Source organism: Limanda limanda, chromosome 1 (assembly GCF_963576545.1).
Source record: "Limanda limanda chromosome 1, fLimLim1.1, whole genome shotgun sequence".
Classification (NCBI taxonomy): domain Eukaryota; kingdom Metazoa; phylum Chordata; class Actinopteri; order Pleuronectiformes; family Pleuronectidae; genus Limanda; species Limanda limanda.
In genome coordinates, this window is record NC_083636.1 from 4155842 (window position 1) to 4183512 (window position 27671).

The 27671-nt window shown below is 41.7% G+C and overlaps 3 protein-coding genes across 4 annotated transcripts; all 3 read left to right on the forward strand.

The window, feature by feature from the left end:
* Positions 1-1634: 1634 nt before the first annotated feature.
* LOC133003643 (phospholipase A2, minor isoenzyme-like) lies at positions 1635-2664 on the forward strand. Of its 2 annotated transcripts, none has more exons than XM_061073438.1 (4): positions 1635-1760; positions 1936-2064; positions 2151-2284; positions 2372-2664. In XM_061073438.1, exons 1-4 carry the CDS (start codon positions 1708-1710, stop codon positions 2488-2490), a joined length of 435 nt encoding a protein of 144 aa, XP_060929421.1. In that variant the 5' UTR covers positions 1635-1707; the 3' UTR covers positions 2491-2664. The 2 variants fall into 2 exon arrangements, with proteins under 2 accessions (XP_060929421.1, XP_060929414.1); XM_061073431.1 differs by having other exon boundaries at positions 1635-1756; positions 1902-2064.
* Positions 2665-2902: 238 nt separating this feature from the next.
* On the forward strand, positions 2903-8252 carry LOC133003657 (acidic phospholipase A2 2-like). The gene is made up of 5 exons (XM_061073448.1): positions 2903-2969; positions 3117-3172; positions 7327-7421; positions 7514-7632; positions 7720-8252. The coding sequence occupies exons 1-5, from the start codon at positions 2921-2923 to the stop codon at positions 7836-7838; spliced, it is 438 nt and encodes a 145-aa protein (XP_060929431.1). The 5' UTR covers positions 2903-2920; the 3' UTR covers positions 7839-8252.
* An 8060-nt stretch (positions 8253-16312) lies between these two features.
* Positions 16313-27367, forward strand: LOC133004650 (microtubule organization protein AKNA-like). The gene is made up of 22 exons (XM_061074127.1): positions 16313-16416; positions 16516-16614; positions 16697-16970; positions 19608-19682; positions 19936-20053; positions 20164-20228; positions 20347-20406; positions 20487-20605; positions 20689-20857; positions 20968-21149; positions 21258-21438; positions 21598-21685; positions 23754-23915; positions 23995-24232; positions 24423-24574; positions 24746-24852; positions 24966-25152; positions 25523-25760; positions 25940-26013; positions 26444-26548; positions 26787-26934; positions 27070-27367. Exons 1-22 carry the CDS (start codon positions 16313-16315, stop codon positions 27365-27367), a joined length of 3243 nt encoding a protein of 1080 aa, XP_060930110.1.
* Positions 27368-27671: the final 304 nt, after the last annotated feature.

Here is a 27671-nt window from a genome sequence, read left to right on the forward strand (position 1 = left end):
AATTCATTTGCCTGAATAATAATCCTTACAATTTCAATAGGGCCCCACGTCTGTCAGTGCCTGTCAGTGCTCTGGCCCTAATAATAAAGACTGAACCGAGCTCCTGCAGGAGCAAGAGAGAGGTGCGCCGTTCGTAAAGGTGCACGTTCCGCCAACCTCCGCTGCTCAAGTAACGAGCCAGTTTTGAGAATGTAAGAAGTAGAAAGTACAGATATTTGTGCTCAAATGTAGCGAGTTAAAAGTCGTCAGGAAAATAAATAGTCAAGTAAAGTACAGATATGTGACAAATCTACTTAAGTACAGTAACAAAGTATTTCTACTTTGTTACTTCCCACCACTGGAAACAAGTAGCCCTTCGTACTACTCAGTACCTTCGAAGTAGCTCTCAGTCTAAAAAAGGTTGGTGACCCCTGCTGTAGATATATCGTTTTATTAATTTCAAAGTGGACTACTTCTTATTTTATACATTTCCCACAAATATGGGGAGGACTCAAATAAGCCTGCATAGTTCTGTGTTTCATTCATTTCAACGTGGGCCTTCACATTGCCAGTGTATTTTGTTCTTCCTCTTCATAGGAGTTTGTTTTTTATCCTTTCTTTGTAACAGTTAAAAATAGCAATGAAATATCAACAGTTTTCTTTGTTGTCATTCTATAATTTCCTAAACTAGAGTTATAATATATATAGTAGAACTATATATAAACGTTATAAGCTGTGTTTTCAAATATGTTTTGCGGGTCCAGACAATTTGATTTGGGGGTAGAGGGGGCAAACGGCTCTTTTGATAGTACAGGTTGCAAACCCCTGGTTAATGATCTGAAGGACTGAAATTATTACTTGAAACATCAATATGTATTTGTCACATGTTTATGTTTGGGTGTAACAGTCAACAGTGACCTGACTCACGATTGAGTTTAATACATACGTGCATACATTACTTTTTCGTAATATTTCCAATGAAACCTGGATGAGAACAATCAACCACACTCATGTATTAATCTCCCGTTTTTGCAGCAAAACTAGAATTAATAACTTAATAGAAGTTGTTTTTCAGAACAAACCTATTTGCAGTAATTATTTCTCTGTATAATGTTGCAGCCGCTCTCAACAAAATGAAAAGTATCTGTTCAGTATATTTAGGAAAGTGACCCTTTTATCTGAGGTTTCTTGATACAGCAGAACGAATGGAAGAAAGCAAATAATGACGTTTATTAACTGGAGATGGGAAATTGTAGCTCAAATATTTGATATGAGATGGAAAAGGAAACGGAAAATGGATATTGATTTTGAAAAAATAAGGAAGGAAGACCAGTGGAGGAGGAAGGAAGAACAAAATATGTCTTCAAGAATTAGAAACCCACTTTATGTAATGGTACATTTTATTTTATTTTTAAATGTCTCTTTTTCTTCAGTTATAATACAGCACAATACACTGGTTACTGTAAGAAATCACACTTTTACAAATGAAGAGTAGAAAGGCCCACAGTGGGAATCCTCTCTCTCTCCCAGTTAACATCGCTGTGTGGTCACTGAGCTGCTGAACGATGTTGGTTCGTGCTTGAATCTCAGATCCCATGCATTGTGAGGGGTGCAACCCTATGTCGTATGAACAGGTGAAGGGGCGGGTCCCCAGAGGCCTGATGCTCGATATATAAGGAGGACCTGAACTGTGAGCTGGAGCTGTTTCTGAAGGTCTTGACTCACAGGATGAACGCCCTCCGAACTCTGTTTCTCTTGGCCGCTGGCCTCTCTGTGGGTGAGTACAACTTCACAGAAAGCTTCACCCCCCCATCTCCCTTGTGGATAAATGTATCTTAAAATACAGTATTTGTGATTGATTTGCATGTGCGGCGGTTGATGTTCCTTCTAGTCCTGTATAACCAGATTTTTCATCCTTCCAGCTTGGTGTGGTCCAAAGGCACCAATCCAAAAGAGGGCGCTTAACCAGTTCAGGCAAATGATCCAGTGCCTGGTGCCCGACAGCTCGCCGGTTTTGGACTACACTGACTACGGCTTCTACTGTGGATATGGCGGCTCTGGCACGCCTGTGGACGAGCTGGACAGGTTGTGATTCATTCACTCTCTCTCTCTATCATATCATACAAACGGCTTTTCGCCCTGTCTGAACACTTGTGTTGTCAAACCTGCAGGTGCTGCGAAGTGCACGACAAGTGTTACCGTGAGGCCAAGGACCACGACCAATGCTTGCCTTTCTTCGACAACCCTTACACCGAGATCTACGCCTACAGCTGTGACACAGTGAGCAAGACGTTCACCTGTGGCGGTGAGTCCACCGAGACGACAAGAGCGTGAGGTTATTAACGAAGAAGAAATAACCTCCTAACCACCTTGTGCACTTTCTCCTCCTCAGAGAACAACGACGAATGTGAGCAGTTCATCTGCGAGTGTGACAGGAAGGCTGCAGAGTGTTTCGCCAGATCGCCTTATAACCCCGAGAACCAGCGACTGCCCAGCGAGCGATGTCAGTAGAAGACCTCTTCAGTTAATCAAACGCAGGATCCACTCCCACAGAAGATGCTCGACATTCAGATAAATTGCTGTGTCATTAAATTAAATGTGTAGTTGAGCCTTTGACTCATGCTTGTTCATGCACATTTTCCATTTTGAGAGATATTTGTATTAAAGATCCTGTTACAGTTCAAATCCGTGTGCAGTTTGACTCGTGTGTTTTGTCAGCTTCTATCAACACTGTTTATTTGCAGAAGGCGATGAGATGTTTGGACTAATCTCTGATGAACCAGACAGTGGCTCCTGAAATGTTTAAAACATGACATTGACAAACAGCCTCAGACTACCTGTCGAATGAACTGGTGACGGGGCGGGCCCCCCCGAAGCCTGATGCACGATATATAAGGAAAACCTGAACTTTGAGTTTTGTCTGAAGGTCTTGACTCGCAGGATGAACGCCCTCCGAACTCTGTTTCTCTTGGTCGCCGGCCTCTCTGTGGGTGAGTACAACTTCACAGAAAGCTTCACCCCCCCATCTCCTTGTATATAAATACAGTATTTGTGATTCATCTGCATGTGCGGCGGTTGACGCTCCTTCTAGTCCTGTATAACCAGATTTCTCATCCGTCCACCTTGTTGTGCTTCAGCCCTGTCTACCAACAGCAAGGCGCTCAACCAGTTCAAGCAAATGATCCTGTGCACGGTGGCCGCCAGCTGACCGGTTTTTGAATACACTGATCAAGGCTGCTACTGTGGACTTGACGGCTCTGAGACCGAAACCAGAGCAAATGATTCTGTTATCGTGAATTAACCTGGTCTAAACTTTCAAATAACTGCACTACGATAGTAAACATTTCTCTTTGTGTAGAATGTACACACAGTAAATGTATCCTGATCAGGTTCAACGTTCACACTTATGACACGACTATGTATCGGAAGAATAATACCTACATTACTATAATGTATGATACTTATGTAATGGGGTTAATCCTTTGTAAAAGCTTTAGCTAAAACAGGAGAGTTTTAGCAGTGTCACTTTCCCAATTATGCTTATATGTCAATGTAGATATAAAGTCACAGCTCTAGTTTACCTGACAGGGCGGCGATGCCTATAGGACGCGGGGACTCGGATATTTTACGATCACTATTTTTTCCCACCTTAAGATTTCATTCAGATTTTTTGGCCTTGTTTAAAATTAGTTTTCTTTCTGATGAATTTGTTTGATTTCTGGTTTCTTAGTTTTATTTTATTTTGTTCTCTGTTCTATAGGCAATGTGCAATATGGCCGACGGGTACTTTGCAATCCTGATGTAATGGATTGAATATTGGTGAGTTATTGGCTCCGTGAACTAGAGACCCTCCTCTGTGATTCCATTGTATAATGTTACAGGATCAAGTAAATGCCAGTACTCCATACTCTGCACATGATCCTGTGCTGTTTGATCAGTTCTTTTAAATCATATGTCAGACTTGAATAAATTGTCTATTTCTGGATTCATCAGCCTCCTGTCCCGTTTTTTCTGGATATATGTGGTGAACCCTGTTGGCATTCAACTATCACCCTACATTTTTGACCACTACACTTATGCTTGCACATACATTTTGATAATCTCTGCAGTTTTTATGCACCGATATACCACTGATATCCTCCTTAATTTACAAATTGATGAAGCTTCATGGTGCTTCATTTGCTCTACTGCGCCATCAAGTGGACAACACATTTAAAACAGGCAGAGTGATTATAATGACATCATGGCTTTGGTGTGTGAAGCTTTGAATTGGATGAATGAATGAATTATGTTTTTGATGCCAATACATAAATTATGAACTTATTAATCTGGTGTCTGTCTTTGTGATACAATGACGGGGTCAAAAGGGTAAAGTGGAAACAAATTGGGCAGAGGGTTGTGATGTGACTGTGCTTGTGTTACTTGTAACATGTAACACGTCAAATATGGACATTTTATTAATTTAAATTTAAAAATAACAACTTTTCCACAGTGCTGGGTTTCAGTCGGTTTCTTTCTTTGCAAAGAAACGGGCAATAAAGTCCAAAGTCCAAAAAATGTGAGGGGGGGGCAGGACGCACAACTTGCAGGAACGTGTGTGTGTGTGTGTACGTGTGTGTGTGCGTGTGTGCGTGTGTGTGTGTGTGTTCCCAGTCAGCGCAACTTTATCTTTTCAATGAAAAATATTCACATTAATATCCCTTCATATTTACAGCATCTGTTCACTGCACAATATTTAGCTTCAGTTCAACACTGCATTACAATGTTTTTGTACATGGCCTTTGACTTGATTATGGCCATAAATGTGACTATTTCCTTGTGTGAAACTAGTCCCTTGTACTCAGATAAATACAAATACTGTGCATAATCTGCTCCTGCAAATATTTCAGAATACAATATCTTAGTTGAACAAATGAATGGAATCCGTCAACAGAAACACTGGGGTGCTTTTCTTTTGAATCGCCTACAGAAAATTTGCAACCACTCAGGTTTGTAACATAATTTCAACAGATAAACATTAAAACTCAGCTGAAAGATAATTTTCTCTGTTTATTCTTCTGTAAAACACAATGTTTATCTGTCTGTGACACAAACGTATTTGCAACATTCCCCGAACCCGTTTCAAAGTAAAAGCACTCCAGCGTTTTACCTCCTGAATTCATTCATCTGTTTGAACGAGGCTTTGATTATTATCGACAGACCGGAAGATGTGCGTCTTCTTTCCTCTGTTTACTAGTATTTACTTTAGTACATAAACCGACTTGTTTTGAAGGCAACGCAGTAGATAAACCAGCAGCAGATACACAGCTGATCTGCGGCCAAACCGCAGCCAGTGAGTCCAGAGAGTTAAGTATATATAAACGTTATAAGCTGTGTTATAAAATATGTTTTGCTACTCCAGAAAAATTTGATTTGGGAGTAGAGGGGGCAAACAGATCTTTTGATAGTACAGGTTGCAAACCCCTGATTAATGATCTGAAGGACTGGAATTATGACTTGAAACATCAATCAATCAATCAATCAATCAATCAAGTTTTATTTGTATAGCCCACATTCACAAATAACAATTCGTCTCATGGGGCTTTAACATTGTGTGACATCCTCTGTCCTTAACCCTCAACAAGAGTAAGGAAAAACTACTAAAAACCCTTTTCACAGGTAAAAATATGTAGAAACCTCAGAGAGAGCCACATGTGAGGGATCCCTCTCTCAGGACGGACAGAAGTGCAATAGATGTCAGGTGTAAGAAAACATCATCAGGATTTTTAGCAGCATCCATTAGGCTAAACATTTTTCAATACTATGTGTGTATTGAAAAATGTATGTAACATCAATATGTATTTGTCACATGTTGGTGTCTGGGTGGAACAGCCGTGACCAAAATGACGATCTTCTGCATAAAGGTCTCTTTGTGTTTTTTTATTGTCGCTGCTATTGCTTTGAGAGATATTTGTATTAAAGATCCTTTTACAGTTCACATCCGTGTGCAGTTTGAGTCGTGTGCTGCCAGCTTCAATAAAACACTGTTTATTTGCAAAAGGCGATGATTAGTTTCAGCTTATCTCTGATGAACCAGACAGCGGCTTCTGAAATGATATATGATTATATATAAAAGTTGAAAACATAAAAACCTTTTAATGACTTGACTCACAATTAAGTGGAATACAAATGTACACACATAACTTTTTAGTAAATATTTCCTATGAAACCTGGATGAGAACAACCAACCACACTCATATATTAATCTCCCGGTTTTGCAGCAAAACTGGAATGAATAACTTAATAAATGTTGTTCTTCAGAACAAACCTCTTTGCAGTAATTATTTCTCTGTATAATGTCGCAGCCTCTCTCAACAAAATGAAAAGTATCTGTTCAGTATATTTAGGAAAGTGACCCTTTTCTCTGAGGTTTCTTAATACAGCAGAACGAATGCAAGAAAGCAACTAATGACGTTTATTAATTGGAGATGGGAAATTCTATCTCAAATATTTGATATGAGATGGAAAAGGAAACGGGAAATGGATATTGTTTTTTGAAAAAACAAGGATAGAAGACGAGAGGAGGACGAAGGAAGAATAAAATATAACTTTAAGATGAAGAAACCCACTTTATTTTAACATATACATAATTTAATTTTTAAATGTCTCATTTTCTTTAGTTATAATACATCACAATACACTGGTTACTGTAAGAAATCACACTTTTACAAATGAAGAGTATAAAGGCCCATAGTGTGAATCCTCTCTCTCACCCAGTTAACATCGCTGTGTGGTCACTGATTAAAGATTAAAGATTTTATGATCAAATGCACAGAGATAACATTAAGCAGTCGCTGGCAATAAAATGCTTGAGTCACAGCATTTCATTGCCAGCGAACAGCTGAACTATGACTTCTAAGAAAAATTAAGCACGTAGGAGTTTTTCTCTGGAATTTTGGTTTGTGTTTGTATTTCAGATCCTGTTCAGTGTGAGGGGTGCGACCCTGTGTCATATAAGCAGGTGACGGGGCGGGCCCCCCCGAGGGTATATATAAGGAGGGCTTGAACTGTGAGCTGGACTTGTGTCTGAAGGTCTTGACTCGCAGGATGAACGCCCTCCAAACTCTGTTTCTCTTGGCCGCCGGCCTCTCTGTGGGTGAGTACAACTTCACAGAAAGCTTCACCCCCCATCTCCCTTGTCGATAAATGTATCTTAAAATACAGTATTTGTGATTGATTTGCATGTGCGGCTGTTGATGCTCCTTCTAGTCCTGCATAACCAGAATTCTCATCCTTCCAGCTTGGTGTGGTCCAACGAAACCAATGGTCGGGGCGCTCCCCCAGTTCAGGAACATGATCTTGTGTAAGATGCCCAACAACAGCTCGCTGATTTGGCAACTAACTGACTACGGCTGCTACTGTGGATTGGGCGGCTCTGGCACGCCTGTGGACGATCTGGACAGGTAATGAGTCATTCACTCTGTCAGTTCAGTGCAACCATGACATAAAAACACCTTTTCTCCCTGTCTGAACATTTGTGTTGTCAAACCTGCAGGTGCTGCCAAGTGCACGACAACTGCTATGGTGAAGCCCAGAAGCTCAAGTGGTGCAGCCCTTACTTCCGGATCTATCGCTGGAGCTGTGACAAAGCCAACAAGACGATCACCTGCGACGGTGAGTGCACCGAGACGACAAGAGCGTGAGGTTATTAAAGAAGAAGAAATCACCTCCTAACCACCTTGTGCACTTTCTCCTCCTCAGAGAACAACAATGCATGTAAGATGTTCATCTGTGAGTGTGACAGGAAGGCTGCCGAGTGTTTCGCCAGATCGCCTTATAACAACGATCACTATAACCTGCCCAGTGACCGATGTCAGTAGAAGACTTCTGCAGTTAATCGAACACAGGATCCACTCTCACACACGACACACCCATCACTGAGCTCTCAGGAGCAGCAGCTTGTTTCGTCCGCTCATTGAAATACTCACACTGACTTTGTACTGTCACATTCTCAAGGTCATGGTTTTCTTTTCTCCTTCTTTCTCTGTACTGCACCTCTATTGTTAGCTGTGGATCTGTATCCTGACAAGAAACACCAGTAGATCTGCATCTCTCATTAACTGATGCACGGTTTTTCACGGGTATGATCCTAACTCAAGTTTCCAGTAGAGGGCGCGCTCATCTAGCTCTTTCTTCCCTTGCTTGCAGAAAGTAGTTTACAGACTGTAGACTTTAATATTGGCAATTTATCAAATTATACAAATGCTTGCAGTACTCAATAAAGAAGATAAAAAATGATTCAGTTTGTGTGTGTGAATTTATAGAGTTTTTGTATTATTTGTGAAGTATTCAGTTGTATATATAATGTTTTACATTGGTTGATGATGTCATCTTAATTTAGATGCAGTGTTGTGGTCCGTTGCCATTTCAGTCAAGAGACTGAGTACATTGCTAGTTTGGACCAAGACAACGTAGTTGAGAACAAAACCAGAACAAATTATTATGTTATCATGAATTAACTTGGTCTAAACTTTTAAATAACTGCACTACGATAGTAAACATTTATTTTTGTGTAGAATGTACACAAAGTGTATGTATCCTGATCAGGTACAACGTTCACACTTACCGCACGACAAACTATCGGAAGAATACTACATACATTACTATAATGTATAATAATAATGCGTACATATACATTTTGTTCATCTCTGCAGTTTTGATGCACTGATAAATCACTGATATCCTCCTTTATCTACACAGTGTAAATACAGTTCGCTAATTCAGAGTCAAACACAATGACTACACTTCCTTCTGTTTTCAAGAAAAACACTTGAACGTACATTGTGTTAAATAATTGAAAAACTCTTTAAGAAAAACATATTGAGCATGCACATTGACTTTTTAGTCTAGTTGCAGTTTATGACCTATACTGCATCCAGCCACCAGGGGGGAACCAAGACAGTTTGGGGCCACTTAGGGAAAGGTGTCAAGTCGGCCATCTTTTTTTACAGTCTAGAGCAGAGGTCTTCAACGTTTTTCAGGCCAAGGACCCCCAAACAGGTGGAGAGATGGAGCAGGGACCCCTACTATATATATTGCATAAAATTGTGTTTTATATTAAACTGGGCCTAGTGCCATGTTCAACATAACTACCCTGATATTGTACATTCAATACTAAGCTATTCAAATATTACACGGGTTCATATATTCATGTTTTTAATTTAAACATGTGCAAGGTATAGGGTGGCCATGCCACTGCCATTTATAAACAGGGACTGGTGGAGGGCTGCAGTGATAGTTGACTTTGTGGAACTTTCTCCAATCTCCCTACTGCATCTCTGGAGCTCAGCCACAGTGATCTTTGGGTTCTTCTTTACCTCACTCACCAAGGCTCTTCTCCCACGATTGCTCAGTTTGGCTGGACGGCCAGGTCTAGGAAGAGTTCTGGTCATCCCAAACTTCTTCCATTTAAAGATTATGGAGGCCACTGTGCTCTTAGGAACCTTGAGTGCTGCAGAAATTATTTTGTAACCTTGGCCAGATCTGTGCCTTGCCACAATTCTGTCTCTGAGCTCTTGGGGCAGTTCCTTCGACCTCATGATTCTCATTTGCTCTGACATGCACTGTGAGCTGTATGGTCTTATATAGACAGGTGTGTGCCTTTCCTAATCGAGTCCAATCAGTTTAATTAAACACAGCTGGACTCCAATGAAGGTGTAGAACCATCTCAAGGAGGATCAGAAGAAATGGACAGCATGTGAGTTAAATATGAGTGTCACAGCAAAAGGTCTGAATACTTATGACCATGTGATATTTCAGTTTTTCTTTTTTAATAAAGTTGCAAAAATTTCTACATTTCTGTTTTTTTCTGTCAAGATGGGGTGCTGAGTGTACATTAATGAGAAATAAAATGAACATTTTTGATTTTTGCAAATTGCTGCAATGAAACAAAGAGTGAAATATTTATAGGGGTCTGAATACTTCCCGTACCCACTGTACATCTTGCATACAACACTGAGCTATTAAAGTAATTCACAGATTCATGTTTTTATTTTAAACATACATGTATAAGAGACAGTGAATCCTCATCTGTGGATGGCACACATACTCCCACATTAGTGAGATGTCGGACCCTGATGGGTAGCACACAACTTATCTAATCTTGGATGGATGGAGGTTGTCCGGCAGAGGGTCAAATCAGCCTCACAATATGTTGGATGCATGTTAATGTGTATTGAAAGACAATTAAATTTGTGAAAAAAAAAAAAAAATTATAAAAAATTAAAAAAATTGTCTAATCAACCAAAGATTTTGCGGACCCCCTGCAGTACCTCCGCGGACCGCCTAGGGGCCGCGGACCCCCTGTTGAAGACCTCTGGTCTAGAGGGTTCAGTGGGAGTCTGCATCCTGCTGGTCAGTATGGTCTTTGCTGTGACAAGTACACACTCACCGAAACACACACACACACACACACACACACACACACACATCCAACTGAGTGATACACAGAAGAATTGGTGTGTGTGGGACTTTTGCTTGGTGATAAAGCGTAGTGAACTGGGATGACCTGGGTTTAACTGCAGGAGAGTTGATGTGTGATGGTACAGAACATCTCCATAGTCAAGGATTCAGATTGATGGAGACGGACAGTGTTTAATCCTGTAGAGTCTTTGCTGCACCACAATTATAAAACACAGATAAGACAATAGATGAACTGACATAAAACAAAACAGGAAGAGAAAAGTCATTAAAATGCTTTATTGTCTTTTCTGCATGTTTGACTGCAACAAAAGTTAGAACACGAGTTAACTGGTGATACATTAAAGCAGCTGGTGCTGGATGTTCAAAAAATAATAAACACTTTTCAGATATAGTGGCATGTGAAACACCCGAAAAACCCACCACCCACTGTCACCCTTTACTGTCATACTTTGTTTGTCCTTTTGTTTATTACTTTAATAAGATGGTGTTTCCAGCAAAGTGTTTCTTTAGAAAGGCCAAAAGAAAAATTATTAAATTCATGTCACTTATTAAAAATACCTTACAAGGCTTTTTCAGCAGGTGTTTCCATAAGAACTTTTCTCTTTCCTATATTTTTATAAAAAGACTTAAGTTCCTGTTTTAAACCAACCAGCTGCAAGATGAGTCACAACATTTAAACACTTGATTCATATAAAAATGTGCTTGGGAAAAATACATCTCAAGTGTTTAACTAATATCCCTCACCTGTCATCACACTGAAAATATCACTTGGCTCTTGAACCAGCCTTTTACCTGTTTAACACCACAATGCTCCAGCTACTGAATATGTGAGGTGTTTTAATAGCAACACAGACTGAAGTTACTTTGGAGTGTCGGATTTCATAAGGATAAAATATAATTATACATTTATCAATGCTTCAAATGCTTCAAACCTGGTTGAACCTCATCCTCCTCGCACCATGGAATGTTTTCAGCACTTCAGAGGAACTGGGTCGTTGTTCTGCAGAACCCATGATAGGCCAGCTTTGAGTATTTCTCATGAATAAACAGGGCCTTTAACAGACTTTTGGCAGACTGTTCATAGTCTTCCACCGGATGTGAATGGGGAAAGGACACAAAACACAATCAGGCAAGTATTGTCCCGTCTCAGCTGGGAATTGTGCAAATGTATGTTTATGTAAATCTGCAAGGCCCTTCATTTCTCTAACTCTAATGATCAAAGGTTAATGCTGGTGTTTACAGTACTTACTCCAGCACAGTATCACCACTAATAGTGACCCTCTGGTAATCTGGTAATAACATTTGTTAAAGCTAAGATGATGAAGCTGAGGACGCCACCAACACTCAGTGATGAAGGTAGCGACAGCAGTGATGATGGTTTTCACAGAAATGGCTTCACACTCAGTCAGGAGTCTGTATCATTGTCTTCACTGTCATCACATCTGACACCAGTTTTTTCTTCAGACTGATAATCAAGACTTAAGTTCATCAGAACAAGAAAGAAACTCACATCACAAAGACTATTGACAAAAAGTCAATTTGTGGATGTTACGAAGTTGTAATTACAACATGATGGATCACAAAAAGAATACATGGATGTAGACGACTCAAATAAACGCTAAGGAAATGAATAATATGTAATTTGATATGGGAGTTAAAACAATCTCCTTTTATCTATACGAAATTCGCTAAAAATCAATTTTATTTGAAGTAGAATATAAATAAATAAATATATCACTTAAGTTCAATAAAATATAATATGTTCATAGATACACGGTATCATGAATGATAATATGTATAAATAACTTTATTCACAGTTATAGAATTAAAGGATCACAGTGGAATAGTCAAGGGGGAGGAGTCTTTGAAAGGCAGCCTATAAATAGAGGAGCCCTCATTTGCCTCTCTCACTCTTGCTCTGAACGTTGTAGTGGAACCCCACAGCTCAGATAGAAATAGTTTTCTTTTTCACGTGCCTAATAAGACCTGAAGAAGACCCAAGAGGTCGATACGTCGTCAGGAGGCACGCAACAGTCACGCGTTTTCTTTTTTTTAAATTTTATTTTCAGTTTGTTTCATTGAGTTTTTGTGTTTTTGATTTAATTTCATGCAAAAAACAATGGTTCCAAGTTGCATTCTGCGCTTTGTCGAGTATTCTCCTCACAACCCCTGAGTTTTTTCCTGTCATGCAGGCAGCGCCATCAGTTGTGATACCGACGCACATGTCCCAGCTTCGTCCCACTGAACTCAAACACAAGTCCACGGAGCTGAAAATGTCCTCTGCAGTCGTAGCAGTAGGGAGCTCTCTTGTGCAGCGAAATTGTTCCTGCAAGTCCTCGTCCCACATACGTTTCACGTATACGAGGTGAATTAATTGCAGAGCAAAGAGTGGATTGTGACAAACGGATAACTGTAAAAGTTAATTTTTTATTTTAGATCAATTTAGATGTAACCTACAATAATAATAGATAGATCTCATGAGACTTTTTCTCTTGAGTAATTTGTGTCTCGGTTGTTTGTGTGCCAGATCTGACTTTTTCCTTTGGCACTTTCACCTCCAGACCCCCAGCCACAGACCTCTCTCTGCTCCCTCGCCTCTTCCTCTCACGCCGCTGGCTCCTCTCTCCTCATCACTGCCTCTCTGCCTGACATCTTGTCTTTTCTGTACTAGAGATGTTCACCGGGAGCAGTCTGGCCGGTGCTGACTCCTCCTAGTTCCTGGCTAACTAATAAAAGGTGCAAAGAGAAAGACTGACAGCTGAGCCACGCCCGCAGAGCTCAATGTTACCTGGTTAGCTCAGGCTAACGAGCAGTTGTTAACCGTTTATCACTGTGTTATCACCGTTCGTGTGTCAGTGTCTCATTTCCAGAACCATCCATGTCAAGTTAGGTTAGCTTGGTGGCTAATCGCCCTGCACACACGAAATTTACGTTATTTTATAAAAATGGCATTCATGACAAGATCTTCAGCTCTCCATTGTATCTGATTCCCCACCCCCAGTGTTTATATATTTGGTTGCAGCTCCTCTTTCAACACATCATTTTAACGTTTCTATCTTATTTAATCACAATCCTCGCTGTTGCTAAATACTGGAACTTCCCAGTTCTGCCATAAATCTACAAACACACTTTACTTGACTGTAGGAACCCTGTACTGAATGTTTGAGGTGTGTCAATAGCAACACAGACCGAAGTTACTTTGGAGTGAAGGATTTCATCAGGAGAAAATATAATTACCCACTTATTAACTAGAAAACAGCTCCACTCTCAGGCTATATTTATTTGTTCCAGTAGATATCTGTCTTATGAAGCTCGACTCGGTGCCAGTGACCACATGAAGCTCTGGCTCTACGCTCGGTGAATACCAACACCACTCCACTGGAGTTTGACATTTGTTGCTGCTGCTGCTGAACCAAGATGAAATTGTCTTTTTCCTCTGGTGGAGGCAAACGTGTGATTGGAACGTCTCTGTTACACCGTGTTAACATGATGCATAAAAACATCCTGGGAGTCTCTGGACACATGTTCCTACTCTACATGTAGATGCCGTTAGATTGCATGTAATTTGCTTTATTTTGAATATATCTAACACTCTGAGTTATTGCAATTTCCTCATGAGACTAATGTTTGCTGGAGATTAAGTTCTGCAGCTCAATGACCTTCAGATATTATGAACTATGTTGTTCCCTTGTGTGACTGTTCTAGAGATAATTAATCTATTAGGATTTATAAGCCTTAAAGTCAGGGTGACTCTGGTACATAGAAGAGGAAGAGTCTCTGCTCTTGTTACATTCTCTACCCAAGCACTTATCATAAAAAATATTAAAGTGTGGAAGAGACTTTTAATGACCAGAGGGTGAAGTTTTAAATAATAAACACTAATAAAAACAGATAAATTCTGATTGAAGCCATTATTAAACAGAAACACCTTTAAATATTTGAACCTTTGCATATTTTTATCAACATTTGTTCTTATAATCCAAACTACTAATTTAACATAAATATTTCCATACTTATACTGGAATGATATGGAAAAGTTGTGAAGTGACGCCATCTAGTGTCCACTTCTTTAAACTACACCCTCAGCGTTATAAGTCCCGCCTCTGAGCCTCACTCGTGACCAATCATAACTCCGTAGAGTCTAAGAGGTGTATATTTATCCCTGAGTGTTGACTGTCAGGTAACACCACCCGCAAGAAACCGCTCAAATCAAACAGTTGTATTTTAATTGAGGTTATAAAATGTGTATTTAAAGAGTTGAGAACACGTGATGGGGACAAACGTGAACCATTGTAGGATTATATCGCAGGAAAAGGCCTTCGAGACCTGACTCAAGGCTGAAAAATTCCCTCTTGTCAAGAGTTACTATTAAATCAGTGCCACTCGCCTCGATACTGCTAATTAACCTCGTTAACAACAGAAACTTCAGCTTTTAAATGATAAATTAGCTCTTCCGACAATTAGAGGACGAAGTAGAAATCACCACTTCACGTCAAGTGGTTTCCTCTGCGTGTGTTTCGCTGCAGGAGCCGTAAAGTAAAGCGCTGCTAACGATAAGGAACTTTTTTTATTATTAATAATTGAAAGTGGCACTAACGGTTAATTAGCGTGTACGCTGCTGGATTGTTGTTGTTGTTGTTGTTGTTGTTTTGTGAACGTGTGGACTTGTGGGAAAGCTTCTCAGAGAAGTGCGGGTGTGTTGTGGGTGTGGGCATAGTGGTAAGTAGATGATGAGTGAATTTTTGTGTTTGGTTGAACTATCTCTTTAATCTTTTAAGTGTAGTGAACAGAAATCTATAGTCACAAAATCTCCGATGCTGGATATCCTCTAGAAGTTCTTCTTCTTTGTTGCTGTCAATATAATTGTTCACATTTAGACTAAAGATTAAAAATGATACAGTTAATAACTAAATTCTGTTCAGTTAAAACTTATGCTTGTAAATACACATGTGCCAGTCTCCTGAAACTGAACTTCACATTCCAGTACTGCACTGACGAGAATACAAACAGAGACATACGATTATTTCTACTAATAAAATATTTTTATGTGGGTTAAACATACCACGTATTTTCAGTAACTTCTGTGTTTGTTAGTGTCTATCCTTTTTCACTTTTGTACAGTCATTTCTCAAATGATTTTTAAAAGATATTTTTGCAGGGAATCTTTCTTTATCTCTCTAACCAGCAATAGTAAAAATAAAAAAATAACACAATGTTTGTGTGATTCTGTGTTTTGTTTGTTATAAATGCCCTCAAATAAATATGCCAGCTTGAAGGCTAAAGTGAGAGGACAACTCTAGTCTTGTTTAATCTCCGTACGAATGACATGACCCGCAGGTCTCTACTTTGTCTTTGAAGACATTATAGACTCCTATCAGCGTCATAGACTCATCCTGTATGTCATCAAAGGAACCTTGTTCATTTAGGAGAACTGGATTCTAAGACACACCCACAACTCCCAGCTTGAGCCTGTGGAGCAATGTCTAGGTCATCAGTGTCAGAGATTCCAGACTTAGGCCCAAGACCAATAACTGCTTCCTCATAGTCCTCATCCTGTTGTTCATACAGCATCTTTATAAACATATCAAACGTAGGTCTGAAATTATTGCGACCACTATTATTATTATTATTATTGTAACACTCTGGATAAATGTTTTCAAATGCATATCAATCAATCTATTTAGTATATACTGTTCTATTTCGAGTTTTATTTTGAAGATCTAGCCATGGTTAGCTAGCCAGCAAAGAAGCTAGCTAGCTAACAGCTAGTTAGTATTGAACATATTTCTCCTCCTCAATAGTAATGGATTACCACTTCACTGATGAGGAATTGGCTGGGTTTTCAGCGATTGAAGATGAAACTTTCCCCGAGATGGATTTCGCAGAAAGTCCTTCACAGTCTTGCAGCAGCCCCATAAGCCCCAGGTCCAGTCCTCAGAAGTCCGAAGAGCAGGAGGTGAAGTGGCCTCACTCAGAGTCTGTCTTTCCTGAACAATTGACTCTGGTCAATTTGAACGGATCAGTAAAGTCAGATAGGCGTTCTGAAGCTTCACATTCTCGGATTCCCACCCTCAGCACCGTAGGAGGGAACTCTCTAAATTCCAGACCCAGTACAGACAGAGAGCTGAGGACACCCAGAGCCAGGTTCAGGACAGCTGAGGTCAATACATCCAGGTGAAGAGCATTTCCCTTCCTTCAACTTCATTCACAGTTTTTCCATAAAAAGCACTAACCGTCCACACTGTTTTATCTACAGAAACGTGCCTGTGACTTACCCCACTCCTGACTACTCTAAGGTAAAGCCCAGGGTCCGTCTCCCCACAGGTGATTACAAGCCCCCTGTGAGCAGACGCTTCTCCAGGAGGGAATCCCTGTCCTTCGACACAACGTACATGTCTCCTGCTGACGTTGTGAGGGAAGTTCTACTGAGCACCTCCGACGGATCCTCTGACCCATCTGCCCCCAGCTCCACTGTGCCTCAGGACTTCAGATGCCGGCAGGAGGCCATCACGCTGGTCGAGCAGCTACAGGTACTGACCATGATGTGGTTTCATAGACATGATGAGAAGGAAACATCAACTAAACACGGTAACTATGGTAACCAGATTCCAGTTTTAGGCCCTATTCTTCTCTTCCATTCTTATTTATTCTACAGAGATTGACTGAGAGTGGGAAGAAGAATATTGTCTGAAGATCATTGACTTTGAGATCACAAAATAATAAAGATATAAAGTTTTATATTGTAGTATTAACGGACCCAAAACATGAAAAACAGAAGTGTAAGGACAGGGCGTCCACGGACTTTTGTTTCTGCAACACTTCATCACACTCATGGATTAGACCTAACAGAACCCTAATCAAGGGGTCTTCAACGTTTTTCAGGCCAAGGACCCCCAAACAGGTGGAGAGATGGAGCAGGGACCCCCTACTATATATATTGTATAAAATTGTGTTTTATATTAAACTGGGCCTAGTGCCATGTATAAACATAACTACCCTATATTGTGCATTCAATACTAAGCTATTCAAATATTACATGGGTTCATATATTCATGTTTTTAATTTAAACATGTGCAAGGTACAGGGTGGCCGTGCCACTGCCATTTATAAACATACAGTGGGTACGGAAAGTATTCAGACCTCTTTAAATTTTTCACTCCGTGTCATTGCAGCCATTTACTAAAATCAAAAAAGTTCATTGTATTTCTCATCAATGTACACTCAGCACCCCATCTTGACAGAAAAAAAACAGAAATGTAGAAATTTTTGCAAATTTATTAAAAAAGAAAAACTGAAATATCACATGGTCATAAGTATTCAGACCCTTTGCTCAGTTTTGAGTAGAAGCCTTTTGAGCTAGTACAGCCATGAGTCTTCTTGGGAATGATGCAACAAGTTTTTCACACCTGGATTTGGGGATCCTCTGCCATTCTTCCTTGCAGATCCTCTCCAGTTCCGTCAGGTTGGATGGTGAACGTTGGTGGACAGCCATTTACAGGTCTCTCCAGAGATGCTCAATTGGGTTTAGGTCAGGGCTCTGGCTGGGACAGTCAAGAATGGTCACAGAGTTGTTCCGAACCACTTGTTTGTTAATTTAGCTGTCTGCTTAGGGTCATTGCCTTGTTGGAAGGTGAACCTTCGGCCCAGTCTGAGGTCCAGAGCACTCTGGAAGAGGTTTTCTTCCAGGATATCTCTGTACTTGGCCGCAATCATCTTTCCTTCAATTGCAACCAGTCGTCCTGTCCCTGCAGCTGAAAAACACCCCCATAGCATGATGCTGCCACCACCATGTTTCACTGTTGGGATGGTATTGGGCAGGTGATGAGCAGTGCCTGGTTTTCTCCACACATATCGCTTAGAATTAACGCCAACAAGTTCAATCTTGGTCTCATCAGACCAGAGAATCTTATTTCTCATAGGCTGGGAGTCCTTCATGTGTTTGTTGGCAAACTCTATGCGGGCTTTCATATGTCTTGAACTGAGGAGAGGCTTCCGTCTGGCCACTCTGCCATAAAGCCCCGACTGGTGGAGGGCTGCAGTGATAGTTCACTTTGTGGAACTTTCTCCAATCTCCCTACTGCATCTCTGGAGCTCAGCCACAGTGATCTTTGGGTTCTTCTTTACCTCTCTTACCAAGGCTCTTCTCCCACGATTGCTCAGTTTGGCTGGACGGCCAGGTCTAGGAAGAGTTCTGGTCGTCCCAAACTTCTTCCATTTAAGGATTATGGAGGCCACTGTGCTCTTAGGAACCTTGAGTGCTGCAGAAATTCTTTTGTAACCTTGGCCAGATCTGTGCCTTGCCACAATTCTGTCTCTGAGCTCCTTGGGCAGTTCCTTTGACCTCATGATTCTCATTTGCTCTGAACTGCACTGTGAGCTCTAAGGTCTTATATAGACAGGTGTGTGCCTTTCCTAATCGAGTCCAATCAGTTTAATTAAACACAGCTGGACTCCAATGAAGGAGTAGAACCATCTCAAGGAGGATCAAAATAATTGGACAGCATGTGAGTTAAATATGAGTGTGAGAGCAAAGGGTCTGAATACGTATGACCATGTGATTTTTCTGTTTTTCTTTTTTAATAAATTTGCAAAAATTTCTACATTTCTGTTTTTTCCGTCAAGATGGGGTGCTGAGTGTACATTAATGAGAAATAAAATGAACTTTTTTGATTTTTGCAAATTGCTGCAATGAAACAAAGAGTGAAATATTTAAAGGGGTCTGAATACTTTCCGTACCCACTGTACATCTTGCATACAACACTGAGCTATTAAGTAATTCACAGATTCATGTTTTTATTTTTAACATACATGTAGAAGAGACAGTGAATCCTCAAGCTATCTGTGGATGGCACACATACTCCAACATTAGTCAGATGTCAGACCCTGATGGGTAGCACACAACTTATCTAATCTTGGATGGATGGAGGTTGTCCGGCAGAGGGTCAAATCAGCCTCACAATATGTTGGATGCATGTTAATGTGTATTGAAAGACAATTAAATTTGTGAAAAAAATCAACCAAAGATTTTGCGACCCCCCCTGCAGTACCTCCGTGAACCCCCTGTTGAAGACCTCTGCCCTAATCCATGATCGATTCTCTTTTTAACCAACTCTGTTCTCTTCCCCTCTTCTTCTCCTCTTATATCCACCCTTTCCCTCTTGCTGCAGGAGGACCACAACACACTGCTGCTTGAGCACGCCTTAGTGAACAACACCATCGATGTTCTGCAAATGAAGGCAAAGGTAGTTGAGGCCATTTCATTTAACGCAGTTCAGTGCCGTGCAGTCAGGGTCACGATAAGGGATTTGAAGAAAGCAGCATATCGCTGCCATAACTGGTTTATCTTTCGTTGAGTCAATCTTTAGGGACTAGATGCAGGCGTTTGCCTTCTTCATATGTTCGTTGCACTAAATCAATTCAGGTCACGGTTCTTGCCGTGTTTCCGCTAGGGGGAAAGATAAAACAAATAATGATATTTCGAATTCCTCTTGGTAGATGCAGTCACGACTGAGCCATGACACCTCAGAGGTCATGGCCTTGGACTTTCCTCGGGCTCAGAGAGCAGAGATCAACTCAGGTTTTCTTCATCCAGACGGACACCGCGCTGCTCCAGGTATGTTCTCTGTCTTCAGCCTCCACCTCTTGGCAAACAACCTGGCTTCCATCCATCATTCAGCTGATAACGTGCATCATATAACTCTTCTTTACCTGTCAAATGAACAGGCCCCTTCGTGGGAGAGCAGCTGGCCAAGATCCTCCACATCCAGACTGACAAGTTCCTCCAGCAGGTACTCAAGCCATTACAACTGTAAAGAGGGATTATAAATAAAGATTTACAGATTTGATGGATGATGTGATGATTAAGTAAAGTAATTAGACATTAAAGTTTCTGTGTTTTTCATTCAGCTGCAGATTTATGAAGATCTCCTGAAGAGAAAACAGCTCAAACCTTCTGAACAGATCGAGGTAAGACATACAATCAGTTTCAATCTGTCATCCTTTAGACTGATCGATATCCAAACTAATGAACAGATTCTGTCCTTCAGGGCCTCTCACAGCTTAATGAGAGACTCAACTCTTTAGAAAGGGGGTTCCTGTTTGCAAGGGAGGAGCACAAACTCCTGCAGCAGAGAGGAGAAGACTTCGGCCACTTTGACCAAGAACAGTAAGATTTATGTCCAAGATATAAATACATATATTTGTTGTTTTTATCATTTGTGTTTACATGTTTGTGTTGGTGTGTGTCAGAGAGCTGGGGGGCCTGATTTTCCAGTGCGGAATGCGTATTGATGAGCTGAAGGAGCAGGTGGAAGGGAAGAGACAGGGCCCGCCCACCTGTGAGGCTCCTCCCTCTGGGCCTCCTCACCTCACCCCTCCATCTGTTCCCTCTGATGATTGGAGATGGAGTGTCCCACAGGTGAATATGGAATATGATTCCTAGTCACTTGTCTTGAGAAAGACAAATAGAAGCTGTCAACCTCCTGTGATGTCACATAATTTCACCTCTGATGCTTCAATTCCTTCCAGAGCCCACTTGTGCCTCTGCTGGTGGATCCAGGAAGTGCATCAGAGCTGGAGGTGGGCCGAGCCAGTGAAGAGAGTGACGATGAGGAGACGGATGATGAAGACACTCTGAAATGTCAGTATCTCAAACCTCTGACTGGAAAACAAAGACGTGATGAACAAGACTTTGCTGCAAGAACTGATCAGTGAGTGATGTTTTTATGTTTCATATTCTCTTCATCAGTATCTTTTCTATAAAGGGATTGTTGTTTTTGTTTGGAGCTATTCATACTTATTTTCCTTTTCCTGTTCAGCTATGGAAGCTTCCAGGAACTTCCCAGAACATTTGATAATACCCTCAGAGAAGCAGAAGGAGAGAATTTTCACAGTTGCAGCTTGAGCAGCTTTGGAGAGACTCCTGGATCGGAGAGAAGGAACTCCATTCTCCAACCTGGGAGCAGCCCAGGTTGGAGTTTGGAAAGAAAACTTTATCAGGTCAGTTTATATCATACATTTCCAGATTAGGTCAGACAGTAGCTTAATGTTGTCATATGCAGTCTAATCCTCAGATTGTTTTACTTGTTTCAGTGTCTTTATAGATAAATGTGGTTTCATCTTCTTTCTGTGTTCAGCAGGATGGTGTCATCTCTCCAGATACGGACAGCGGGTTTACTGGTTCAGAGCGCTGTCATCCGAATCCCCCAGCTGGCCCCAGTCCTGTCCACCAGGGGGCGTCTCAGAGGTGAGGAGGTCTCCACATACATCTACTATACATATACATTGTTGTGCAATAGGAGTAGACTTGACGTTGGCTAATTATTAATAATCATGAAATATGATTATTAAAATAATAAAAATGATTTATTAAAAATAATTAAAAATGATAAGGCTATCACTTAAGAATAGTAAAATAATTAATTTGAAATGATAAGGTTATCCATTAAGAATAGTTAAATAATTAATGGAAAGAATAAAATTATCAATTAAGAATGATACAATCTGTAATATTTACTTATCGTAGGGGGGCACCACCCTGGTTACAGGGACCAACGAAATCAAGCTATAAATATCAGTCTCATATGATATGGGTTAAATTAATAGTCTTAATAGTTAATATTAATGATTATTTAATAAACAGTGAAGGCTTCTTAGTTCGAGCACAGGCAATCATAATCCAGCTGTATTCACACACATATGCACAAATAATCACAGACTACAGATACTTTAATTACAAAAGCATTTATTAAAAAGGGGAAATAAAGTTAATGCTATTTAATGATTCATCATTTTAACAAACTCCAATATTTCAAAGATAACCACAGCAGCAGCACTTATCACAATTCAGAAAATATATGTAAAACCTGCAGTCTACCTATGTATGTCTGTCTCTGTGTGTGTGTGTCTGTGTCAAAGTGTCTCTCTCTGTGTGTGTGTCTATGTGTGTGTATGTGAAATAAAGTTAGTGTTATTTAATGATTCATCATCTTAACAGACTCCAATATTTCAAAGATCACAACAGCAGCAGCACTTATCACAATTTAGAACACACATGTAACCTCTGGTCCATCTATGTGTCTCTGTGTGTGTGTGTCTCTGTCTGTGTCTATCAATTTGTCTTTGTGTATGTGTGTGTGTTTGTGTGTATGTGTGTGTGTGTGAGAGAGAGAGAAAAGGGGGGCGTGGCGATGACGCAGTCACGTGGTGACGTCACATCTAAGATGGAGGCAGACAATGATTCAAGGAGTCATTAGGCCTAAAACTACAAAACAAAATGGCGGATTCGTTATGAATTTAGAGCCAGAATTGAGGGCGGGTCTAGAGATGAATAATCCCCAATGGCCGCCGGACCACGTGTGAGACACAAAGGAGGAGGTAGAACAAAGGATTCTTTGCGCGTTGACGTGAATATCCCGGAAGTTCAGTGAATAGCTTGTAGTCTCTCAGGCGAGCTCCCGTGAGCTCCGCAGCTGGGCCGAGCAGGAGCGGATTAGTCGTGCTCCGTGACGGGATGAAGCGTCGTCTTCTTCTGCAGCAGCGGAGATCGTGCTGCCTTACAGGAACGTGCGGCTGCTTGTAGCCGTTGTGGATCGGGTGGAAAAAGAATAACAGTCCGTGTGGGAAATGTCTGAGCTCGTCCCGCGAGCAATTTCCTGTTTCGGTCTTTTCAAGTTAAAACAGCAAAAAGTCCTATCAAAATAAAACTTTGACTGAGATAAAAGAAAGGAAAATGAAATCAAATCAAATAAATTGAATTAAACAAACGTCTTATCGCCTCCATTAGCTTACTGGGTTGACTGTTAAGACCTCGTGAGGCCTAGTTGCAACGTCAGCAATGGAGTGGAAAAAGAGGACAAAGAGAAAGATTTCTGTGAGCTCAGCAGTCTTGTACCCCTGAGAGGAGGCCAGCCTCTTTGGAGGAGGGGTCAAGGGTCAGTGTGGCCATCGGCCAATTGAAGGTCAGAAGTCAAGTCTCAGGGAGCGGCTTACAGTGGGGTCCTTGGAAGGACCCAGGAAGTGATTTGCTCTCACATGGAGATCTTATCTCCATGTGGTTTTTTTATGTGAGGGGTTACTCTAGGCTGGTCTCAAGCTTTATGACCCATTGTTGAAAACTCAGATCACTAGGGCCTCAGTCCCAACAACATATACATTAACCTCATCAGTGATTATTTTTGTGTTTTCTGTTGTTTTATGTTTGAATATTCCTTCTTGTTGTCATAGCTATTTAGTCCATCAGGACGGGAGCACAAGGAAACCTCAGACAGTCTCAGCATCGTCTCCTTCCTCCTCACCGATTCACCGACTCACAGGAGCAGAGTCCAGAGAGACCTCCTGGGCCCTCAGCCCCAAACCCAAGAGCAGAGGCAGACAGAGGAGGCGCAGCTCCTCCTGCTCCCCACAGCGCTGGGTCGGTCAGACAGAGAGAACCAGGGCCGACAGAGGAGCCCGACTGGAGAGAGACAGCAGCGAGTGTAAGTTCTGTCCATCACACAGAGCCTGGTGCTTTATTTGTTTATTTTTCTCAATGTATTCAACGTGCCGTCCTCCTAGTCTCCGCAGCTCACACTGTGTCTGAAGACGGATATAGTGACCAGTCCTCCACCACTGCACCGCGTCACCAGGGCAATTCTCCCGGAGCTCTGTTTAGCAATGCACCAAGGAATCTGGAGACCAACGTCCCCAGACTGGAGGAAAGAAATAAGAAAACTCTGAGCCCTGTGAGAGCAGCTCCATCAGCTCTAGAGAATCACACTCCCCTCTACACATCCACACCCGCACCTCGCAGCAGGTTGGTTTTTATCTTCCATAATCTACCAATAACTGTTTGTCTGGAGAATGATGCTGTAGAGATTCTAACCATGGACGCCTGCAGGGGACAGTTTTTGCCATATGCCAGCAAATCCATCAGTATCTTTTCTATGGAGGGATTGTTGTTAATGTTTGGAGCTATTCATACTTATTTTTCTATTCCTGTTCAGCTATGGAAGCTTCCAGGAACTTCCCAGAACATTTGATAATACCCTCAGGGAAGCAGAGGGAGAGAGGGTTCACAGTAGCAGCTTGAGCAGCTTTGGAGAGACTCCTGAATCGGAGAGAAGGTTCTCCAATCTCCAACCTGGGAGCAGTCCAGGTTGGAGTTTGGAAAGAACACTGTATCAGGTAAGTTTATATATAAACCATTTCCAGATTAGGTCAGACAGTAGCTTATTGTTGTCTTATGCACTCTAAGCCTTAGATTGCTTTACTTGGTTCAGTGTCTTTATAGATAAATGTGGTTTAATCTTCTTTCTGTGTTCAGCAGGATGGTGTCATCTCTCCAGAGACGGACAGCGAGCTTATTGGTTCAGAGCGCTGTCGTCCGAATCCCCCAGCTGGCCCCAGTACTGTCCACCAGGGGGCGTCTCAGAGGTGAGGAGGTCTCCACATACATACACATCTACTGCCCCATACATTAACCTCATCAGTGATATTTTTGTGTTTTCTGTCGTTTGATGTTTGAATATTCCTTCTTGTTGTCATAGCGATTTAGTCCATCAGGACGGGAGCACAAGGAAACCTCAGACAGTCTCAGCATCGTCTCCTTCCTCCTCACCGATTCCCCGACTCACAAGAGCAGAGTCCAGAGAGGCTTCCTGGGCCCTCAGCCCCGAACCCACGAGCAGAGGCAGACAGAGGAGGCGCAGCTCCTCCTGCTCCCCACAGCGCTGGGTCGGTCAGACAGAGAGAACCAGGGCCGACAGAGGAGCCCGACTGGAGAGAGACAGCAGCGAGTGTAAGTTCTGTCCATCACACAGAGAGTGGTGCTGGTAGCTCTATAAACAAGTGTTTGTCAGCAAGATTACACAAAAACAACAGAATATATTTTTTTAATGAAACTAAGTGGAAGGACAGGACATGAGCCCTGAAAGAACCCATTCAATTCTGGCACAAATTCGGACAAAAGAGCAAATCCAGGAGTTTTTATATCTTCCACATTAAAACATGGCAATTTTTTGTTGTTTTTAAAAACCTTTTTCACCAAATTCCTTCTCTCGTAGTGTTTATCTTTCTCAGTGTATTTAACGTGCCGTTCTCATAGTCTCCGCAGCTCACACTGTGTCTGAAGACGGATATAGTGACCAGTCCTCCACCACTGCACAGGGTCACCATGGCAATTCTCCCGGAGCTCTGTTTAGCAATGCACCAAGGAATCTGGAGACCAAGGTCCCCAGACTGGAGGAGAGGAATAAGAAAACTCTGAGCCCTGTGAGAGCAGCTCCATCAGCTCTAGAGAATCACACTCCCCTCTACACATCCACACCCGCACCTCGCAGCAGGTTGGTTTTTATCTTCCATAATCAACCAATAACTGTTAATCTGGAGAATGATGCTGTAGAGATTCTGACCATGGACGCCTGCAGGGGACAGTTTTTGCCATATGCCAGCGAACCACCTTGTCCTCTGGTCCCTGTTTCAAGTTGATTTGTTCTTGATTTGATTCCTGCTCTTTGCTCAGGCCTGTAGAGAGATGTCCGAGTAAGGTCAGGAAGGGAAGAAGAGAAAGACAAAAGGCTGAAGAGGTGGAGGAGAGTAAACTGAGACCAACAGCCATAGAGAGATCACCCTGTGTGGACAGACGACCACCACAACGGGACATCTGCAAGTTTACACTCCAGCATAACCTGAAATGCTCACATCACGTGTACTGTGTGTCCATCAGTGAAGCAACACAACTAATACACGTGGTATTTTTTTATATTTCAGTTGCAGGTTCAGATCCGGAGCCTCAGCCTCAGATATCCAGACGCACTCAAACATCCTCTTTAGCACCAGGCAGCTGCTGCTCACCAGCAAATAGTGTCCAGAGCAATGAAACACACCCGAGTAAGAACAACCGTCGCTGCACTGCAGAGAAAATCCTGTTTTATTTTGTCATTCATTATAAACCAGTGTAAAGTCCTCGTATATCACCCGGTTTGATCAGTTTCTTCCTTCTGTTGTCTTCTTCTTGTCCCGTCAGGTCCAGCTGGGGGCAGCAGCGAGTCAACCCCCACTTCCTCCACCTCCGGGTCTTGTCAATGTCCTCTCTATGGATGTCTTCAGCTGAACAGAGACAATAAGACAGGTTTGTCTGAAGTGTTTCAGTTCAGACACATGAGAGAATGAGTTTTAATGTTGAGACGTGTGTGTGTGTGTGTGTGTGTGTGTGTGTGTGTGTGTGTGTGTGTGTACTAGAATCATCCCCCTCTGTGTGGTTAATGATGTCATTAATTTGTGACTTGGCAAAATGTGAATTTGTTAGTCACTCAGCACATCAATAATCTAAAGTGTTAACGGAGCCTCTGACCTGCTATGACTCACAGACTGTGACAGAGACTCCGCCCCACGGGCAAGCTGCCAATCAGCTGAGTCCCCGGACAGAGCGGTGAGGAGAACATACCACGCAGCTCCTGCTCCTTCGCAGTGCATGCTGGGAAGCTCGCCACTTCTGCTAGTAACGCACACTCCCAGGTAGTATTAGTTTATGTTGCACTTGTAAACACGTGGAAGAGATTTCTATGAAAACTCAACATATTGTTTAGTTAAGTTTGTTTTTCACCCAGAGTGTCACTAATTTCGTTTTTCTGTCGCCCATCTCTCTTTCAGGATGTCCTTACTGCCCGTCCACGTGTCTCCTAGCAACAGCCCCGGCACACCCTCAGGGGTCAGAGGTCACGAGGAGACGAGAAGCTCCAGCTCTCTCGATGAGAAGATCTCCCAGGTCAACTCTCTGAACATCTTTCTGGACAAAGCCGACCGAATGGCTAAACACATGAAGCGGACCGGCCGCCACTTGGCTCACTCCCTGACGCGTGCGATGCAGCTTCAGGAACAGAGGACTCAGTCCACTCAGCAGACGCTGGCCTCGAGACTGGGTTCAGCTGCAGACACACAAACTGAATGAAGGACGTCGGTAAATAAGAATCAAAAAGAATCTGAAATGTTCTTTGTGACTTCTCTTTGGTTTCAACCTTAAGAGAGAATTTGTTGCTGGTGTATTTACGAAATTATTTTTGTAAAACGATGCAGAACGGTGGATCGGTCTGAAAACGTCTTTGATCATATTGATTTTGTACAGACATCGGTTGGTTCTTTATTCACCTGGCATGAGAAATTCAAACTGTCTTTATATGATTGTCATGAGTTAATATTCGTTTGTTGGTCACGTGATTTAATATCAGGATTAAAAGATTAAAAAACGAAATACC

Excerpts from the sequence above, each read along its gene's own strand:
- LOC133003643 (XM_061073431.1), top strand. The coding sequence starts at position 1,708 with ATGAACGCCCTCCGAACTCTGTTTCTCTTGGCCGCTGGCCTCTCTGTG. Across the intron at positions 2,065-2,150 it reads CCTGTGGACGAGCTGGACAG|GTGCTGCGAAGTGCACGACA; the intron begins GTTGTGATTCAT and ends TCAAACCTGCAG. Across the intron at positions 2,285-2,371 it reads CAAGACGTTCACCTGTGGCG|AGAACAACGACGAATGTGAG; the intron begins GTGAGTCCACCG and ends TCTCCTCCTCAG.
- LOC133003657 (XM_061073448.1), top strand. The coding sequence starts at position 2,921 with ATGAACGCCCTCCGAACTCTGTTTCTCTTGGTCGCCGGCCTCTCTGTG. Across the intron at positions 2,970-3,116 it reads GGTCGCCGGCCTCTCTGTGG|CCCTGTCTACCAACAGCAAG; the intron begins GTGAGTACAACT and ends GTTGTGCTTCAG. Across the intron at positions 3,173-7,326 it reads AGCAAATGATCCTGTGCACG|ATGCCCAACAACAGCTCGCT; the intron begins GTGGCCGCCAGC and ends ATCTTGTGTAAG.
- LOC133004650 (XM_061074127.1), top strand. The coding sequence starts at position 16,313 with ATGGATTTCGCAGAAAGTCCTTCACAGTCTTGCAGCAGCCCCATAAGC. Across the intron at positions 16,615-16,696 it reads GCTGAGGTCAATACATCCAG|AAACGTGCCTGTGACTTACC; the intron begins GTGAAGAGCATT and ends TTTTATCTACAG. Across the intron at positions 21,686-23,753 it reads CACCAGGGGGCGTCTCAGAG|GAGCAGAGTCCAGAGAGACC; the intron begins GTGAGGAGGTCT and ends ACCGACTCACAG.